This window comes from Dermacentor andersoni, chromosome 8 (assembly GCF_023375885.2).
Source record: "Dermacentor andersoni chromosome 8, qqDerAnde1_hic_scaffold, whole genome shotgun sequence".
Taxonomy (NCBI): Eukaryota; Metazoa; Arthropoda; class Arachnida; order Ixodida; family Ixodidae; genus Dermacentor; species Dermacentor andersoni.
In genome coordinates, this window is record NC_092821.1 from 81,707,102 (window position 1) to 81,719,969 (window position 12,868).

General features: G+C 51.0%; 1 protein-coding gene across 1 annotated transcript; it reads right to left on the reverse strand.

Annotated features, from left to right (window-relative positions):
* Positions 1-2,518: 2,518 nt before the first annotated feature.
* Positions 2,519-12,061, reverse strand: LOC126538687 (uncharacterized). The gene is made up of 4 exons (XM_055074920.2): positions 10,527-12,061; positions 9,888-10,028; positions 7,509-9,008; positions 2,519-5,716 (listed from the first exon to the last, which is right to left on the reverse strand). The coding sequence occupies exons 2-4, from the start codon at positions 10,020-10,022 to the stop codon at positions 4,997-4,999; spliced, it is 2,355 nt and encodes a 784-aa protein (XP_054930895.1). The 5' UTR covers positions 10,023-10,028; positions 10,527-12,061; the 3' UTR covers positions 2,519-4,996.
* Between the last annotated feature and the right edge of the window lie 807 nt (positions 12,062-12,868).

Consider the following 12,868-nt stretch of genomic DNA (forward strand, 5'->3'; position numbering starts at 1 on the left):
GCTTGGCACATTTCGACTTGGCCACCTGGACAAGCCCAATCATTGCAATTGATTGCAATTGTGTGGGTTCGCGGCGTCTTCTGCACTTCGAAAAATATAGATTGCGCTGAAATACACGACAATAAGATTTATATAGCGTAATATACAAAGCCACAAGAACGTCCGAATCCACAAGCACGAAGATCAGACAAATCCATGTACTTCCCATCATTCCCATGGCGGTACAACGACTGCGACGCCAGAGTCCGCTCTAGTAATTATTCTATGAAATTATATGCGGCGTTGGCCACGCGAATCGCGGACATCGTAGTAGACGCATTTGGGAGATGCCATAACGACGCGTTGCCGTAACTCGTGTGTCTTGAAAGCGATCTGCGATGTTTGCACAAGTGCGCATTGTGCCGGCAGCTTCGTATGCACTGTGCTTTCGACGTTTCGTACAAGTGACAGATGCACGGAGGTCAATTGGCTCGCGGCTGCAGCCGCGATTCCTAACTCCAGCGTTTTGACAGATTGTTTCCGCTGTGATCGAGCGATGTGTGCTCATGTTTGCCTGTGCGCGCTTGACACCGTGCTGGTTAACTAAAACACGTTAACGGGCTAGTTGGTTTGAATCCATCATATAACGCATAAGGGTGCCTGAGCAAGGGCGTAGAAAGCAGCAGATACACAAAGACAGAGCTGTCTCCGCGTGTATTTTTCTTTCTACGCCCTCGTTGAGTCAGGATTACACATTCTATCATTGTTAATTTAGTTAGTAGGCGAATGTTTACGAGTTTATACGGCCGAAAAAACTACTATCCTTGCTTCGTACAACTATCTATTAATTTGCTACAGCAATCGGTGGTTCGCCTTTCCGGTGAAACTGTGAATATTTAATGGTACATTCGGCTGGTTTAAATCCCCGATTGCGCAATCGGCGTGTCGTAATGCAGTCGGGCCCCTCTCCCGCGCAGCGATGATGATGATTTCTTGGCATCCCCTTTTAAACGGGGCGGTGACAAATAGTCGGACGGACGGACGGAAAAAACATTAATGAGCAAAGGATCTGCGATGTTGCCAGCCCGGGCTCAGGCCACCCGGGCATGATGTGCGGTGAGGCATAGCATTTCCAACGCTGCCCGGGCCCGCTGGATAGCCCATAGTTGGTCGTGTAGTTCCGAGCTAGTAAGAGCTCTTAGCCATCGCTCCTCGAGAAGGTCCGGTTCTATGTTGTCCTCTACATATATCGATCTTTGTGCACTTCCATAAGATGTGTGCCATGTCTGCGTGTTCGTGCTTGCAGAGCTTGCAGCCCACGTCTGGGCATTGTGTTGAATTTACTCTGTTTAAATGTACTGGGTTTCGGAACGTTCTGGTTTGCAACCTTCGCCAATCTGTTTCTTGAGACCTGTCGAGTTGTTTGTGGGGGTGTGGGTATTCTTCTCTTTGTTTCGTATAGTGAGTCAATATGGTCGTGGTACGTGACCAGTCTGTCCCTGTCGTCTTGTATCGCTACTAGCCCTAGCAGCCTGCTTGAGCTAGTCCTGTGTGCTATACGTTTTTCATTCTATCTTTTTTGTATACATCCCCATAGCCTCTTCCTCGAAACTTCTCTCTCTATCCACCCTGTATCTACCTACGACTGCAACGGATCCGGTCTTATCAATCTCTTCCCTGCTTTCTTCAGCCAATACCTTAAAGACGTCTTGCTTATCTAGACTGCAGACCGGTTGGTGCTTCCGTCCACTTTAAATTCAAGCGCTTCTTGAAGGTGTGCGTTACCTCTCCGCATTTTTCTTGCAGCATACACATACCCCATCTTGTCGCGAATATTTGTTCCAGTATGTTTTTCTCCTTAGGCAACCAGCTCGAGCCTCAAATAGCAAGCTGTTCTCCGTGTTATTAGCAAACTGCCCTTTTTGTCATAGGAGAGAATTTTGTTCTAATTTGTTTCTTCTATGCTTGTAAATCTCTTGTCACTCTCCTTCTGGTGATTCCTGGTCGTCTATTTACATTTTCAATTGTCAACTTTCTTGACCTCTTCTTCCAATCTGTGTCCAAGCTATTCAGTTACAGATACTTGTGCACTTTAGCCGCCGATTTATTTTGATCCATGTTTCTGAGTCTTGTTTCAAAACTAATTTTGCTCTACGCTTCTCTCACTTCACGAGAGGCCTAACCCATGTCACCCTGCAGTGCCTCATTTGTGCTTTTAACATGGGCTCCCAAAGCCAACTGGCCTACCGATCTTTGTTAAACTTCGAATCCCGAGAAAATATCCGAATTTAAACGCAAAATGACATTTGCGAACGTTGGCGCTGGCATCATTATTCCTTCGCAGATTACACGCACCACCTCACACCTAATTGTCGCCCCACAGTGCTCTGTGTTTGTTTAATGCAGCCATCCGCTTTTCCCCTTTACTTTCAGATTCTCTTGTTGGGGGGTTGAGAAAGTCTTTAGGTGGGCATGGGCCACTGGAGAGGTGCCGCGGGTTATGTTCCCATTCTCGATAAAAGTGAACATGATGCTTAAATATTTTTTATATGTGTCGTGCATAGCTTGTGACCGAAACAATGCATTAAAAATTGGAGGAGTGTAATGTCGGGACCTGTGCGTTAAAACACCCTAACATTTCCCCAACGGGGAGCAGCAAATCAGTCGTCATGCCGCCGCTGTAGTAATATCGTCATCACAGTCGTCGGCACCTTGCTGCTGTCGAAATGCACATGCTCGTGTCACACAAAGTTGTCAAGTCTTACACAAATATGTTAGTCCGTTTGGTAAGTGCCTATAGAACACCGAACGATGCCGGATGGTCTGCTCGCTGCCTTCGCATAAAGTCAAGTCGATTCCTGCAGTGCGTTGGATCGACACAATTTGTGTCGTATGCAATTCTGCGTGAGGCATTGGTACTAACAGTAGGCGTTAACACATGCGCACATCTTGGGACGCTAGTCGGCGCTGAACGCTGCGCATTTATGCGTTCTATATGTGGCTGCAACTACTCGTTTGGCAAATTAGTTTTTGGGAAGCCCGCAAGGCGGATCACGAAAGGAAACATCCTCGTGGCCCGTAGAACAGATCTGCTCTGTGAGCTGCCACAGAACTGATTTCTCACATCCACACCTACATCCTCAAATGACCCTTGGCCCGAAGCTCTTCTTTTATGCCACCAAGTTGAGCACAGTGCCGCTCCTTGACTGAATACTTTTCAAGGATTGCTGTGGATGACCATCAAGCACCATGGCTACCGCTCTTGAAGGGTGCCCAAACGTTGTAGAATACTGGTGTCAGTGTCCCCTCGCTTCGAATTATCGACTGAGCCTCGCTATAAGATCTGATAACCGCCTGGTTATGTGAAACAGCAACACGGCCGGGTCGGAAAGGCGTTGGCCCCGCGTTCGATTCCAGGACTGGGACAAATTTTTCAAATAGAAAACTTTTTTAGTGAGAACCACATGTGTTTTCTTTGCAGCTCGGAGCAATTGAGATGACTTTGCGCACCTAATCCCCCAGCTCGCGCGTGCTGTGCTGTAGCCGGGTGGACGAAAATCTTTAATGAACAATGAGTTTGGCGTATCCTTGGGAGGCTTTTCGACCAGTTGGTGAACACAGGAATGTGACCTCAGCCCAAGGTCAGTTTCAAAACAGTTGCAGCTAAAAGGTGGCCGATAAGCCGACGTAGCTTTGTCGGAACTCCACGGCGAGGTTGTGCTTGTTGTCCCTGTTCAATAATATCTCCATCTTCCTGCGACCTTTTGTTTTGTTTGCAGCTCGTTCACAATTTAGGCACATATTTATGGCAGAACACCCATTTGAATGCACGGCCCACGGAATGACTCGTTGAATCTCAACCATGGCGTCAGTCTCTCTGGCGTGTGCATTTTAATGGGAGTAACGCTGTACGCTCGATATTCAGCGTCTTCAAATTGCCGCTAACTGTGCCCGAAAAGCAGAAAACTCTGCAGATACTTACTGTGCACGAGCACGCACGTGCGCATGACCAATTTTACTTGAATACGTAAATTGAAATATAAGAAGAAAACATTCTTGACCACATCTTCGTCAATGTGCCCATACGAGTACTCATAAACGACGGCTTACGAATCAAGCCTACCTAAGTAATGTGCGGCACTTAGCCGAATTTGCAGTTTATAATGAAGTTCACTTGAAAAGGGAACAGTTTCGGCCGGAACATCGCGTTATCTATGCATTACGTGCTCAGAGATGCTCAAATGCTCGAGGAAAAGGACAGAGTGCGAAGAAGCAGGGTGACAAAATAAATGAAGACGCTGTATGTAGAAGCACAGGATGATGCAGACCATAATGAGGCAGCCAATGATTGAGCGAAAGTGTGCAAAATGAGACATTTCTTGGCGCATGTTCTTCGAAGTCCCGTATTCCGCACAAATATCGAATTGCAGGCCATACACCTGCAAAGATGAAGCTGCCGTTGTGAATTTGAATGCTCTTAGGTATATCAGAAATAATTTAAAGTACCTACTAGGCACAGTTAATCTAGCAATGCCTTCGACGCGCCTACAGATACGGAAGCGCGTTACTGGCCTCTGCTTCAGATCCACATGACAACTCGTGATGCACAGTTCATGAACACAGTTTAGCTCGCTTTGAGGATCGCTGCAGTAGTGTCCTGTACAAGCGACAGAAATAGCGGCGGGGTAAGAGGGACGCACAACTACTCGTGTATTCGAGAGCATCCATTGCGCGCTTGCCAAGATCTGAATGCGCCCCTAAGAACAACAACAACACTCGGATCGAAACACAGCGGTGCTCGGGAATGTAGCCCCTCCAGGAATGCACGAGTTTTCCCTCATTTCCAGCTTCTTGGGTCTTTGCCTGAAAGAAAGCCTTACGGGCACTGCTATGGCGCGGCGACGGGAGCCTCGTGGAGCGCGTTCCCGAAACCGGAATACGCTGGCGTATGGTCTCTGGGAACGGGCGCTGAACGCCGCAAGCGACAAAGATCTCGGAGGCTGGTGCCACCAATCAATCACTGGTGGCCTTCTGATTCGGGGTCACCCCGTTCGTCGCTCGTTTTCCGCCCCTTTTTCCAGCGACGGGAACGGCGTTTCCGCAGAGCACTGGTCCTCCCGGAAGCGTCCCGCGATTCCTTGAGACTCTGGACGGCTGCGGAAGGAGCAGCGTCGCAGGGCCCCGCGGCCTTTGCCTCGACGCCAGCCGCAGCAGCGGTGGGACCGCGCTCGCTTTCCTTGGCGGGCGACGACGAATGGGGCGTCCCGCTGGACGTCCCGCTGGACGTCGTCATGGCCGGCATCTGTGAGGTTGGCTTGTGCACGACGACGGCCGGTGGAGGATCCGCGATAGCCCGCTGTCCAGAGGCAGTTGCTCTCTCCCACTGCTGAAAGAGTCCTGTCGCGGCTTCCAACTCTAGCGCTTGGCGATTGGTGAACTGCGTCGGCGACGTTCCGGCCACGGAAGCCACGAACGGCGAAACCGAGTTACCCGGTTCCGGAGCGGCGTTTTCGGCGGACACTGCCGAAACGTCGGCGGCCCTGGCAGTAGCTGCGTCCTCGATGCTCTGATTCGAGTCGAGATTCTTGCGAGAGAGGGGCGGCCGACGTGAACGGCGCCTGAGGCCGACGGCGAGCTTGCGAAGCGACCGGACCATCTTGCCACCGGATCGGTTGCTGTGGTCGGTAGCCTCCGGCTGTGAGGCAGCGGTCACGGTCCTAGTATCTAGATGCTGTGCCTGTAGAAGAGTGCAAAGAGGGACCACAACGGAATGAAGTATGCAGGCATCCCAAAGAGTTTGCAGAAAGTTATGCGTTGTGCGGGAATAAAATTTGGGAAGGCGCGCTGGCGGCGAATGCGAGAAAACTACGCCGAGTACATTGGGGCATAGATTTTCATACGGTAATTACCAGAGGGCTAGTGTATGCGGGAGCTGAAGGGGGGGCGGTTGTACCAGCATGGGAATGATGGGAAGTACATCGATTTGTCTGATCTTCGTGCGTGTAGGTTAAGACGTTCTCGTGGCTTTGTATATTACGCTATATAAATCTTACTGTGGCAAATTTTGGAGAAATGTATGCTCTTCGGACTGCAGAAGACGCCGCGAGCACTCACAATCGCTACTAATTGCAACGATTGAGCTTGTCGAGGGGGCCTAATCAAAACGCGCCAAGCGTCTCAAGGCGTCTCATGTCCGTGATATATTCATAGGGGTGTTTCACATCGCTTGTCGATACATGCGTATGTGACTTAAGGGTTTCAATATCCGGCTTCTGTGCTAGAGGTCCTGTGTTGAAATCCTGCCGTCGAACAATTAAGGTTTATTATGCGTTGCATATTGCAATCACTCAGTTCAGCCCTTGGGCGCGGCCGGGCAGCCACCATTGACCTTTAGCGCAACCACGTGACGTGACGTCACGACAGCCGGAGGGAAAGCTGGGCCCCAACTCGCGCGGTCGCGCGCGGCCGCAGCCACCACCTGACTCCCGCTCCTCCCAACTCCCAAATATGCAACGCATTCTTGGCTTAACCAAGCTAAGCCTGGCCATTTTTAATTACTTATCACACAGTACATTCTTGAAAATGTCGAGGTTACAGAGGCACAAAGGCATTTGAAGCCAGAAGGACGAAATTTAGGCAAATCCATGTATTTCCAATAATTCCCATGCTGGTACAACCGCTTCCCATTGCAGCTCCAGTAGACACTAGCGCCAGAGTTGCCTCTTGTAATTATTGTATGAAACGCTATGAATTTGAACACATCACCTCTCGCACAGAAACCGGACATTGAAACCATCAAGCCACGGACGCATGTATCGAGAAGCGATGTGAAACACCCTCATAAATTTATCGTGGTCTTGAGACGACGCCTTGAGACGCTTGGCGCGTTTCGATTTGGCCACCTCGACAAGCTCAATCGTTGCAATTAGTAGCGATTGTGAGTGTTCGCGGTGTCTTCTGCCCTTCGAAGAGTATAGATTGCTCTGAAATTTACCACAGTAAGATCTATATAGCGTTTATAGAGAAGCCACTAGAACGTCTGAGTTCACAAGCACGAAGATCAGAGAGAGAGAGACAAAAGGGAAGGGAAGACAGGGAGGTTAGGTAGTGTAAATACCGGCTGGGTACCCTGTGCTGTGGAAAGGGGTAAAGGGAATAAAAGGAAAAAGAGAGAAAAAAAACACGAAGATAAGACAAATCCGTGTACTTCGCATCATGGCAGGACAACGACTGCAGCACCATAGTTCCCTCTAATATATTGGAGGAAACTCTATGCATTGGGGAAGGATGTGCTTTCAATGGTAATAGGAAAATTATTGAATAGGACCATAAACAGACAAGACATTTATGAATCATAATAATAAAAGAAAACGTCTACCGTTGTTAAACACGCTCACTGCGAATGACGTTTAATATAAGTGCAACTACTACAGCCACTTTCTGCACTGCGTATTCAAAGAGAAACATCGGTGTTGGTTATCGAAAAAAAATGACTCAAGGTAAGCGCTGTCTCTGTTAACGTCACTTACCTTGGAACTTTCGACACTTTTCGCCCCATCTTGTCGAGGCTGGGACGACGATGGCTTGTGCTTCCCAGGATGTTCCTCGACGCCCTCTGTGCGCTTTCCGGTTGACCTCGCGGTTTCAGATGCTGCTGCCGCCTTGTGGAGCGTCTTGCCGGTAGGCCTTGGTTGCGCGGGCGATGGTTCATCGTACACGGCCTGCTTAATCTTGCCGCTTGCTCCAGCAGTGTCTGAAGCCCCTCCGGTAGTGGCAACGCCAGTGGCTGGGGTGACTGAACCGGAAGAAGGCGCTTTTGCTGAGGCGACCGAGGAGGATGCCTGCGTAGTCACCTGTGGCACCTGCGGCACGCGTTGGCCAGAGGTGGCGAAGCTGCCCGGCTTCTGAGAGGTCATCGATGACCTTCGCGACATCGATCGCTTGCGCGAGGCTCTCCTGACGGGAGTGCGTCGCCCGTCGGGCTGCATCGATGGCGCCTGACGCTCTTCCATCCGGCCGGCTGCTCGCATCTCGGTGACTGCGTCCGCTTCGGCTCGTAGCACGCGCGGGCGAGAGGTCTCGCCGTGCGCTAGAGACGTCGTAGCACCGGCTCCAGCAGGGGTAGCAGATGCCGTCGGCGGAGTGTGCCTGGCGACGGGCAAGTCGCTCGTCAGTATAGCGGGCCGCCCTCGGAACGCTGGTTCTGGGCCCGACGCCGCGTTCTGGTACCGCTGCAGGAAATCCGGCTTGTCGCCTTCATCCTCAAATGACTTCACGATGACCGGCAGCCGCTTGGCCGACGGCATTGGAAGGATGGCATCCGTGAAGGGTACCGGAGTGGACACAATGGGCAGGGGCGCCGAGTCGACGACGAAGTCCATCTCATCGAAGCTGTCGCCACTTTCGTCGCTGGCTTTGTCGCGCTCTGCAGCCGTGGGCATGATCTTGTCCACCGGTTTTGGAGGCGGAACGGCGGCTACTGCGGGAGCGACGACGGGGGGAAGAAAGTAAAGCGGCTTGGGGGCCTCTGCCAGTACAGACCTCGGCGTCGATTCGATAGAGGCGGCCGGCTTACCCTTCGTCGGCTTGGCTGGCTTCTCTTGAACCCGCCTCGCTAACCGGCGCAGCGAGCTCAAATTTCGGGACTGGTGCAACGTTCCCGTTTCGTGGGCGGACTTGCGCGACGCTCGCCTCTTCTTGGACTTTCTGGCCGGAGGAGACTCGTCGCTTATGGAGAAGTTGCGCCAGTCGCTCGGCGACTTGACGTCGCGTTTTGAGCGATCGGACGCCACGTACACGTCGCTCGCCATGTGCTCCGTATCCGAGTTCGGGGACGTGTTGGGGTCGCGCGTTTTGTGAGATGGCTGTCGACCGGGTGCCACTTGTGACGCTGCCATTAGCGTGCTCCGTTTCTCGAGCACCTTCCGGTTATCGATGACTTCGACCGCAATCTGCTGCCGGTAGATCATGGCTTGCTCCCAGCTCGACGGTACCCGCACAGGCAGCGGAGCGATGCTCTGCTTGGCTTTCTGGAGGCGCGACAAAATCGGGAAGCAACATTGAAACTTTGAAGGGCAATGTTGAAAAAAATGTTTTACGTTGAACAACAGTTTATGTGCAGTTACGATGTGGCCGAATTTGCCAAACGTCTCGTTCCTGAGTGCTGCTCGCTATTGGCCGGTCGCCCTCAGTAATAATAAATCCAACATCACGGTACATTTTCTTTTACGAAACACTTAAGGCTGAAGTACTATTTTTAGTGTAAATAAAGACCAAAGTTTCTCGCAAGCTGCGAACGATGCTACAGCCACAACATTGGGCAGACAGAATCATAGGCTTGCGTAGTTATTTGAGTGTCTTCTCGAAAGCCGTTACTGTTGGTGAGCTGTGTACGCTCACGCACGCGTATAACGCGCCAATAATCCTGCTATTATTGCAGTCGTCTACACGGAAAGATTTTGTGGCAAACGTAACTTTTGTCCAGCGCCAACGATGTATGATTACTTTATTAGAAGATTAGAAGCACCGGCCTCGGTAGCTTAGTGGCTATGGCACTGCGTTGCTAATCTCAAGGTCGAGGGTTGGATTCCTTTTGGGGTGGCTGCATTCCAATGGAATCGTAATGCAAAAGAACTATCGCGTATATTTCGGTGAACGTTCCCGAATTCAAGCTGATCAAACCTAATCCGGATTCGGTCACTTCGGCGTGTCGCATAATCAGATGGTGATTATGGCACGTAAAACCCCAGAATTATATTTATATTTGTTTTTCAGAAGCGTAATTAACTAATACAGCACAACGTGTGATATAGTTATCTTTGGTGTAACTTTAGGTTTTTGACTAAGCGTGACAGCCGTCGCCTCAGTTTGCTCAGCACGTTCATTCGAAGTGAACGCGGTGTGCTCACCAGCTTTGTGCACTCCAGCAGGGTAACCGCGAAGACGGGTATGAAGCTGAACTCGAGCGACGCGAACCAGACAATGATGAACGTGAGCCACACGGGGTAGTCGTGCCACGAAGTGCTCGCCACTTTGCCCCACATGATAGCCTGCGAAGTGCAAATAAATGATGTGTCCGTACACGTTGAGCTTTTCGGCATGCAGTTCAAAGATTGATCAACTCAATTCAGCGTGCTTTCCAGAGAACCTTTTTGACGGAATTATAGGTAATGAAGTTCTTGAAAAGACCCATAACCCGAACCGTTTGCTCGCGGAGTTTTACCAAGGGATTCTGATATGTGTGTGTGTGTTTGTGTTTTATGTGTTGTGAACGGCGATAAGGAAGGGCACTGGAACTGTTCAGGAATGTCTTATGTTTACTATAGCTCTGAGTGATAAATAAAGTAAGAGGAAACTGATAACCATGCTTGCATTGCTCACACGATGTGTTAAATGCTTGCGCTACAAGCTTGCTACGCGCTGCAAAAATATTCGAGATGATTTCTCAAGGACGCGTAATAGCTTAACGATACGCACTACTGTAAGCACCTGCATTCTCGTCTTCCTTAATGTCTGTTCTTTTCTGTAACATCCGAACTTGTACTCACCTTTGTACGCTGCCTGACACGATTGAGCTGTTGAGATGAACTCCTGGCGCACAGTCATGAACTCTGTCTCATAAACGGTACTTTTTAAATAGAGATATATTGCAAAGGGGCTGCCGAGTCCGTCGGGTAGCGCCGGCTTGACCAGGTAATAAGCCGACCCGCTCAAGCTATTGGAGCTTGACCAAGTCGATCACCCAAGAGAGTCCAGGTAGACACGAGAAAACATAACGAACAAAACGTTCGCTACGTAAATTGTGGTCAGCTTCACAAGCTGCTCGTAACGGCGGACGAAGGCTCAAGCTGTTGCTTATGATGGGAGCTGTATATTGATAGACTTCCGGGAACGCTCTCGTCTTGGAAAGGGAGGGAATCGTCACTGTTCGTGCTCGCGGCCTGGCGCGACAGTCGTCTTCTTCAGGCCTATTCGATGTGAGTCTGACGACAAGGCTGAGTGCTGGGCGAGTTGCTAAGTAGTCAACTAGAATGAAAACAAACAAAGATAACGCATACACACGAAACTAGGAGCACGAGGGACGACTGCCAGGTACACCTGTCAACTCAAGGATTCCTGAATATGCGTTTCTTTCACTTTTCATCTTTAGTTAGTCAGACACATACGGGAAGGGGCACTGGGGCTGTGATGTGTGGTGCGCGACATGGTGCGGTGATCGGGACGGTCAGGAGCAGACGACGCTGAGTGCACGCGCGCCGAGGTGGAAGAAGGAAAACAACGACGCCGAAGAGCGTCCGGCACGAGAACGCGCGGCGCATGAAAGACAACAAAAAGAAGAAAAGCAACCAATTAGAAAAGACCACGGGGCGTCGGGCAGCCAATCTGAGAATGCCTAATCGGCCAGACAGAAGAAAAAGCGTGGTGCGCTGGCAGAAGAGAGGACACGCAAGGATACGCAAGGAGACGCAGAGGAGACGCAAGGGAGACGCCAGGAGAGTCCCAGGAAGCGACGGCAGGAGGAGGTCAACCACCGGAGCGGGCGTTGAAGACAGGCCGTCGGGTTCCGGACCCGAGCCACCAGGACTTCACCCGACCGCGGCCTCCTGCCAACCTGTTCCTGTGCGTCGCCCGTCTACCTGAACGGGCCGCCAGCTCCTCAAGGCCGGTGAGCTTCTGCGCCCGTGGGCGAGACGAGAACAGTCGGGCTTCGGGCCCGAGTTCTACGCCAGCTGCCCGGCCAGAACGCCGACGCCGTCTACTCGCGCCACCAAGCCGCCTGCTTTTCCTCGCCTAGCCAGAGCGGGCGCACTCCGGTCGCCCGGTCGGTCAGCCTACACCGCGACCTATGGTGAGACCGGCACCACTCCTTTCGCCAGCTTGTCGCCGCGTCGCCGCGTCGAGACTGTGACGCGTCCCCGCCCTCGTGGCAAGCCCGAACTCGCTCACCCGTTAACCTCATGCAAGCCCTATATATGTTCCCTGCAGCAATGTCTGCTTGAGTGTTTATTTTAGGCATGCTTTCTGTTTCCTTCTATTTACTTTATGCCTCTTTTTAGTTTGATTAAAAGTCTTTGTGTGTGTGTTCAAACCAACGGCTTTGTCCTCAATTGGGTTCTCGGAGGCTCCGCCTAAGAGAACCAACCGAGCCATTGAGTACACGAACCTTTGCCCCATATTAGGGTCATCACAGGGGCACAAAGATACGCGCAAACTCATAGTTACACGCGCGCGCGCATGTTCGAGTTATACTTGCTGGTAATACGGGGTTTCTGTAGATTTTGAAGCGTGCAAATTGCCACTATTACTGGAGCGATAGCTGGAAGAACATGGGGTAGTTTTTGGCAACGCGATACGAATGCTTGTCATAAAGGCGAGCCATAAGAGATATCTTAATTTTTCCGGCCAGTGATGCTCATATATTCGCGGGGTGTCAGCACCTACCCCGAAAGAAACTTGAAGAAGTCAGTTGCGGAAACCAACTACGTGCTTGCGCCTTCTGCATCGTTGTTCATAAGCTATACACCTCACGGTGGCCAAGTGATTATGGCGTTCAACCGCTGAAAACGAGGTAGCGGGTTCCTTTTGCCGGCCGGAATCAGACCGTGGCGGAATGTAAAACTCCTCGTGTATTCAGATTTCGGTGCAAAGTACAGCTGTGGCGTAGAGGTAGAGCATCCGCCTCGTGTGCAAGAGGACTGTGGTTCCAATCCCGGTGCCGCGCAATTTTCTTCCGGATTAAAAAAAAATCCGGGTATTAATAAACTTTCTTAAACTGGCCTGGAGTGCGGCCTCATCCCGGTGGCCAGAACCGGTAACACTCCCTCACCAGAGCAGGATTGGCCATCCGCGTGCAGTACTTGGCCACAACCTCCTATATGAATACAACAAT

Coding starts and splice junctions, on each gene's coding strand:
- LOC126538687 (XM_055074920.2), bottom strand. CDS start 10,022: ATGTGGGGCAAAGTGGCGAGCACTTCGTGGCACGACTACCCCGTGTGG. Junction 9,009..9,887: donor TGCTGGAGTGCACAAAGCTG/GTGAGCACACCG, acceptor TCGCGCCTCCAG/AAAGCCAAGCAGAGCATCGC. Junction 5,717..7,508: donor AAAGTGTCGAAAGTTCCAAG/GTAAGTGACGTT, acceptor ACTCTTCTACAG/GCACAGCATCTAGATACTAG.